The 8121-nt window shown below is 36.2% G+C and overlaps 1 protein-coding gene across 1 annotated transcript; it reads right to left on the reverse strand.

Moving 5' to 3' along the window:
* Nucleotides 1-3029: 3029 nt before the first annotated feature.
* LOC132053588 (UDP-glucuronate 4-epimerase 3-like) lies at nt 3030-5109 on the reverse strand. Its single transcript, XM_059445670.1, has 2 exons — nt 4165-5109; nt 3030-4068 (listed from the first exon to the last, which is right to left on the reverse strand). The coding sequence occupies exons 1-2, from the start codon at nt 4716-4718 to the stop codon at nt 3312-3314; spliced, it is 1311 nt and encodes a 436-aa protein (XP_059301653.1). The 5' UTR covers nt 4719-5109; the 3' UTR covers nt 3030-3311.
* Between the last annotated feature and the right edge of the window lie 3012 nt (nt 5110-8121).

An 8121-nucleotide genomic window follows, 5' to 3' on the forward strand; every position in this document is an offset into this window, starting at 1 on the left:
GCGTTCATGCCGCGCGAGTCGGCGGGTAGACGGACTGGTTTCTAGGAGTTCTATCGGCAGATAGCGAGCTCCGGTTGCTTGGAGCCACAGTCTTTTGGTACTACTCTTGTATATGTATACGGGCACGTCAGCACTCGGCCCTTCCTATGTATATGTATACTATGTTAGAGGCTCGTAGACAGCTATGCACAGTAGATGTTTTGTGTTCTGATTGTCCTGGTCGCTGTATAATGTATTGTCAAAGCTGGCTAATCTATGTATATTATTATGTTACCAATGTATATTTTAAAAAAAAAAAGAGTGGTGTAGTTCATATGGCCCACTTAGTAATAAAGGTAATATGATAGACAAGGGGTGTCCGATACAAGTATCGGGCGCTCGTCGCGGCCCTAGTTGGGTCGTGACACACATAATTTTGAACGGATTTTTTAAGCCTTGAACGAGATATACACATTTCATACATTTTTTATACCGTTTTCATACACTAAATTTTGAGCGAATTTTTTAAGCCTTGAGCTAGATATACACATTTCATACATAAATTTTTGAGCGAAAAAAATATTTTTAAAAAAATATTTTTTTTAAAAAATAAAAAATAATTTAAAAATATGAAAAAATAATTTTTTTTTTTAAAATTATATATATATTTTTAAAATAAGGCTAAAGTCATCGATGGACCCCTGAACTTGCCCTGATTTTTCATTTGGACCCCCAACTGAAACGTTGACCATCTGGACCCTCGAACACAAGCTAAACTGTGTCATTTGACCACAGTCCAGATCAAGTGTGGTGCGTGAGCTACACTTGCTATGACATGGAAAAATAGACCAATAAAAATAAGCCATGTCAACAAAAAAAAATTAATTTTAAAATCTATTTAAATAATTAAAAAAATATGAAAAACCCAACTCATCCTCTCCGATCTGAAAACCTAGCCCACTTCGCCGCCACCGCCGCTTCAAAATTTATTTAAATAATTAAAAAAATGGTGTCGTTTTTCATCGGAGATTTGTTTAAATAGATTTGAAGTGGAGCGGCGGAGGCGGAGATAGCGGGCGGCGGAGGCAGTGGCGGCAGCGAAGTGGGCTATCGGAGAGGATGGGTTGGGTTTTTCAGTTTTTTTTTAATTATTTAAATAGATTTTAAAATAGAGTTTTTCTTAAAATTAATTTTTAATGATTAAAAATTTTAAAAAAGAAAAAATTTGGTCTCTCACGCTCTGTTTAAAGAAAAGGTATCGCACGCATGTGCCCTAGTCGACACGATGTGTTCAAATGGCACGCTTTAGCGTATGTTTGAGGGTCCAGATGGTCAACGTTTCAGTTGGGGGGTCTAAATGAAAAATCAGGACAAGTTCAGGGGTCCATCGATGCTTTTAATTTTTTTTCTTTTTAAAAAGCATGTTTTGTATAGGGCTTGCAATTTTATGTTTTGTAAATAGAAAACTATCGTCACGTTTCATAAATATTTCTCCTTAATAAGTATATATACGTACTTTTCTCATTAAAAAATAAGAAAACATATGTTAATGGGCTTCAAAACCAGAGCTAAAATGCTTTATTTCATTTCCCATTCTTCGATTTCTTCAACTAGAATTCAAGGGGCACCTCTCATATTTACCCTTTTAGCCATGATAATTATTCACTTTTTCCTGGAACAATTTTTCGCCTTAACGCAAAATTAGTGTTTGAATTTCAAAACCAACTTGAAGTTTTGTATTTCTCCTCTTCTTTGCAAAAAGTATAACCAAACACAACTACATCTTCGACGCCAACTTCATAAATTCCAAATAAAGTAAAATATTTGGAATAGATGACCAAACGCCTACTTAGAATCTTTATGTAGTATGCTTAATTTACTATTCTTTCATCCTTTCTTCTTTTCACCAAGCAGTCACTACAGAAGTACAGATACAACAATCTTTCAATGTAAGAAAGGAATAACTGGCAATACATCAAGCCAGCTGGTGGATCGGCCACCGAAGTGAAAGAGAGAGGGCTGGTAGGAATCCGATGGGACACTATTTATCCTTAAAAAATAGGGACACGATTGCACAACTTTTAGAGGAACCACCAACTATGCCCGCGGAAAGGGAATAAAATTACAAGAATAAAGGACATATTGTGAACCTTCATGTCCTTTCTGGAAAGGAAATTTAGGGCCTGTTTGGTCACAAAAATTGTGAAAGCTCGTCCTCGTTAACATAGGGTTGTCTTTCATTCTGCTTTTACTTATTCTTAAAGAGTCAGATATAAAAGGGAACAGTACACACATAACTTGCTGACAATTAACCTGAACAGTAATCCTCTACGAACTACATAGGTCAAACCAAGGTACTTCAAAGATTAAAAAGGAAAGGGTAAAACGAGAGAGGGGTTGGAGTTGGGATTTCACTCCTTCTGGCTTCTTAACTACATGATAATATTTGTAATCACTCGTCATGTGCTACCAGAAGAGAAAGAGCTTTCCTACCTTGTCGTTTTTGGTGTATGTTTTAGTTATTACCACTAACCAATCATCTTTTGATATACATTCTGGGTTATTCCTTCCCCCCTAGATTTAGAAAGAATAGAGAAAGGAACCAATGTAATCATCTATTATTACTACTCCGTAACTTCAGAAATCATTTATAAGGAATGATCACAGAGATACCAAGATCAGAAAGGAATAGATATTTAAACAATAGTGCAAAGTGGGATTAACCAAATAGACATACTTAGAACACAAGATTACAACAATAGCAACAACAACATACCCAGTGTAATCCCATAGGTGGGGTCTGGGAGGTAGAGTGTACGCAGACCTTACCCCTATCTCGTAGATATAAAGAGGCTGTTTCCGATAGATCCTCAGCTCAGGTAAAACATTTCAAAGCAGTATGAAAAAGGGAATACGGAACTTAGGAACACAAGATTATACTCTAATAAGTCAGAGACATTCAAACCAAATGCGATATACAAAGAGGTCAAATATGGAACTATCATGTGCTACATTTATTATAATTTAATAAAGATGATACATGTCCACTGTCCATAATCAGCAGTTGCCTATCAATCATGAATCTATAAACTACAACAATGGCATTCCTGGAAGTGGCAAAAGTTGGTTTCAGTTTGCATTTGATACAGTATTAAATTTCCTGGAAAACAATGTCCATCTATCACACAACTTCATCGTGGGATCGGATATTTGCTCCTTTTATCGCATCATTAGAATATATGAAAGCAATAAAATCGTGGCTAATACAATAACAAGAATGAAAATGATCAAGAATTGGAGTACTCCTACCGCACAATTGAAAGAATGTATCATCACTGGGCGCTTTTCTTTCCATCGCCATAGTAACTGAGGTACCATCGAACAAATTTCTTCAGCCCCGTCTGCAAATCTGTTGTAGGCTTATATCCAAGCTCCCTTTGTGAATAGCTTATATTCGCATGAGTAAACTGCACATCACCGTTCCTTGGCAACTTCATCACCAATCTTTTAGCCTTTACCTTTAACAACCTTTCCAAAATACTGACAAGATCAGAAACAGGCACAGGACTAGTGTTGCCCAAATTGAACACTCGCAATTGAGCAGGGCCTTTCTTTTTCCCACCACTTCCGGTACTCTTTTCTGCTGTATCCAATGCCGCCAAACAACCCTTTACTATATCATCAATGTAAGTAAAGTCCCTAGCAACAGTGCCATGATTAGCTGCCTCAAATATAGGAATTGACTTTCCCTTCAAAATATCCCTTGAGAAAAAGAAGTAAGCCATATCGGGCCTACCCCATGGTCCATAAACCGTGAAAAATCTCAATCCAGTAAGCGAAAGGCCATATATATGATTATATGTATGAGCAATTTCCTCACCAGCTTTTTTAGTTGCCGCATATAAACTAGCAGGCTGGTCTGTCCTATCGGTTTCTGAAAAGGGTACTTTCGTGTTTAATCCGTATACAGAACTCGACGATGCCCACACAATAGCAGGTTGAGGATTAGCACTTTTGCAAACCTCAAGCAAATTAACCAAGCCAGCAATGTTACTATGCACATATGAGCTAGGATTTTCCATGGCATACCTATTATTGAATCGAAGAAATTAGGCGAGAAAACCAGAAAGAGAGAATGAACAATACTCATTGCATTGATAGATCGAAAATAAATTTTAACAATACCTTACACCTGCTTGTGCAGCCAAATGCATAACATGACTAAATTGAACAACGTCGAATAATTTCTTCAAGAGGCTGACATCATTAATGTCACCCTCAACAATGTACATCCCGGCACGCTCTAACAGAGCTTGCCGGGCTCTTTTCAACGACGGATCATAATAATCGTTGAAATTATCCAACCCCACAACGCCATCACCTCGACGTTTCAACGCAGCCGATACATGTGTGCCTACAAAACCAGCAGCACCAGTAACCAAAACAGAAATACCATTTCTTGACCTGATTTTAGCTGAGGATTTAATTCTTTTTTCCCAAGTTGGATTATCATAATTGCTGGTTCTAAGAGATCTTCTTGAAAGATCTGAAGATGCATTTGGTGATGAAGAAGACGCTGGTGATCTGAAAAAGCATATAAAGATCAACCCCAAGAAAACAAATGACCAAAAAGTGAGCTTGGTTAAAGAAAAATGTAGCCTAAACCTATTATAAGGTGATTTTTCTTTGAATTTTCCAGGGGTTGATGGAATATTGTCAATGTGCTTCATTTGGGACATTATATTTAGGAAATCTTGGATTTTCGAGCATACCCCAATTTGGGTATCTCTTGTTTTTTCTTTTTTTTAGGCAAAAATCAGCAACTTTTTTTTATTGAAAAAAACTAAGTGTTAGGGTTTGAAAAATTCCTTCTTTTTTCCACCCATCTTGTCAAATGGAGAAAAGAAGAAATGAAGAAAAGAAGAAATGAAGGGAAAAGGGTGGCAATGAAAGGAGTTGGATAATATGTAAAGTTTAGTCCCTTTATTTATGGGAATCTAATGGTTTCTTGAAATGGCTGTTAAGTGGTTGCTGTTGTTGGTTTTAGTTTTGTGGGGCTTATTTAGCTTTGGTTTCTACACAAGGAAGATGATGATTGAGTAGGAAAATGAGAGATTGGAGAGAGAGAGAGAGATTTGGTTGGGGGGGGGGGTGTGTGTGTGTGTGTGGACTAATAAGAATGAGGTTTGAAGAATTTATTAGAATGGAATGATGGAAAGATTTGAGGTGGACCAATTAGGAAATCAAGCTGAGAGTCAAACAAGACTGTAATTAATGAAACGATTTACATTGGTACACCATTAAACTTTTGATTAAAAAGATTCTGCTACTCCCTCTATCCATTTTTACTTATCCTGTATTAACTTGATACACTCTTTAACGAGTCATGCTATATCATCTATAATTATTTCTAAATTTATCTAACAATTGATGATAAAGGTAAAATAAGTATGAAATGGTAAATTATCTCTTGATTGTCTAAACTAAATAGATAAAAATTAACATCTATTTTTAATATACATGACAAGTAAAAATGAGCGGAGGAAGTAGTTTTCAAGGTTAATAAAAGTACTTGTCTTGAAATACTTATCACTTTATAAAACTAAGATGAAATTAATTATTTTTATCCTATTTTACCATTAATATAAACTGTTGCAAAATAACTACTATATTTATTAGAGTGTAATTTATTAAGAGAGATAAGAATAAGATAGAAAAAATATAGCTTTTATTTATAATTTTTTAAGTGATGTCCAAAAGAGAAACGTGACAACTAATATGAAACTGATGGAGTACATTGGTACACCATTAAACTTTTCATTAAAAAGATTCTGCAACTTTTTATTTCATCATTATCCAGCTTCCTACTAGAGGACGGTGAATAGCAGGAAAATTGTTAGTTAGGTATCTTTCCCGAATCAATAAATGCAAAATATATATTTTTACATATAAATTTTTTATGCTCTTTTTTCTACTGTAAGGATTTTTATTAATGTATCCAATAAAATAGTCACTAAGCTGTCAATTTAGTGACCTATGATTAAGAAAACCAGACAATATTATATTACTTACTAGACAATATTATATTACTTACTTATAATTAGGTGATAAAAATTAAATAAGTATAAATTAGTGTCAAAAAATTAAATTAGTATAAATTAGTGTCAATATCTTATTTCAAGTAAGTATTTACTTAAATTAGTGTGTCATATTGAAATAGTTTTTTAAGGGAGTCACTATATTTTTGAAAAGAGGCATAAATATCATCCTAAAGTTGTTCCGAATTTTCAGGTACGATAATTACCCCTCTTAGACGTTTCCTAACTGAAATGAATGCCCCTTTAGAAAGCCAAGCCGCATAGTGAGGGAAGAAGCAAAACGAAGTGTTAAATATTTATTTTGTAACATTTGTTTTATTAAATATATTTTTACTTCTTTATTATCTGAATATTTTTTAAGCTAATGCACCACTAAGCAGGATACCTAGTAGTTAATTTATTAATAATCAAAATCCCCACAAAGGCTTTTACATCATGAAAGTAATTAAAACTAGACAAAATGAGAAAAGATAGTATCAATCTAGAACTAACAATCAGTCCTAGTTTGGTTAATCTAATCAATGCAATATGTAAAATAATGCTAAGTAATGAATTTGCAGGTGTAACGTTCTCAATCATGTTCCTCTTCCAGTAGCCAAATTGCTTGACTAGCAGCAGCAGTATCACAAACCCTACAGCTTCTTCTACCATTAATAACACGTATCAAGCTATCTTTTTAGTTCTGGTCCTTAATGTTGGACAAAGGTGTTTGTCCAAATTCCCTAGTCTTCTTCCTTGAATAGGTAGTTCAACAAAAACAGTAAATTCCTTCCTTACTAACCTGACTATGTTGCATCAGGATCAGAATGTCCTCTACTACAGTCCTAATATACCATGAAATTTTTTCAGTTGCACTCAATGATATTCTTCATCACCATAGGGTCTGTTTTAATTTGAACTTTATTCAAACTCCTGACAACACAACAAGATAGTGCTTCCCTAATAGCAATAGCTTCAGCTTCAATATTAGCGGTGTATTGGGTAAAAGGCGCACCCGGTGTTAGCTTATGAGACCAGATGCTCGATATGTCCGGGGAATCCATCCAGCTGGCTCCCACTCCTACCAACTCAAGTCACGTTCATAGACCTCGATCAGAGTGCCGCAAGTTGGGCTGCAGAGAGGTCACATCACCCGTACTTTGGGGTTTGAAAAGTCTAAACTTGGCTTATATAGAGATAGCTTAGGGTAGAAGGGAGGCATCTTCTGGCTCACACTCTTGTAACTCTTACTTTTTTCTTTCAAGAAGGCAATATACACAAGTTGATTATTTACTCATTTTGAGCTTCTTGAATCATTGTTTACCTATCTTTGTAGCTCACTTGTGCCTTACTTGTATTCACTATTACTCCGAACAGGGCTCATTATAGAGTTCTCGGGATTGGACACGATCCACTTGTCTTCAAACCCTATAAAAATAAATCTCTATCTAATTTTCTGATTAAGTCCGTTTTCACCGGAAAACAGTTTGGCGCTGTCTGTGAGGATAGACAGTTGTGGTGTCGTCCTGATCCAAAAGCAGAAGATCTTAAAAAACTAGCTTGGATTTGGAACTGTTCTGTTAAAAAGAATTGCCTGATCATGCCTGAAGTATCTAGCAGCACATCGGGTAGCTGTGCCCCAGCCAGAGTAGAAGACCCGCAGGGCTCCCGACCAAGGGAACAACAGAACTCTAACAGGGAAAGCAACCCAGAGTTAGGTGAGCAAGAAGAGAGGGTGGAGATAGCACCACCCCCGGAGGAGGTCCGTGACAAGATCCCAACTAGGGAATATTGTCCTAATCATTCGGTGGAAAGCTGGGAGAGGCTTCCTAAAGAACATTATTTTTGAAAGAGGAAAAGGCATCCTCATTCTAGGGAGAGGGGATGTACAAATCGGAGACCCCCTATCGAAAGTAACTTTAGCTGCGGTCGTGGCATCAAACAGCGTGATGATAGAGCGCATGGATAAACTTATAAATTCTTTGACTGAGAAAACGCGGGCTAGTCACCCTTCGAATAATCCAAAGGTTGTCAAGGAGCTAGGGACTCCTGGAGTAAACGTGGA

The sequence above is a fragment of the Lycium ferocissimum genome, chromosome 4 (assembly GCF_029784015.1).
Source record: "Lycium ferocissimum isolate CSIRO_LF1 chromosome 4, AGI_CSIRO_Lferr_CH_V1, whole genome shotgun sequence".
Lineage (NCBI taxonomy): Eukaryota > Viridiplantae > Streptophyta > Magnoliopsida > Solanales > Solanaceae > Lycium > Lycium ferocissimum.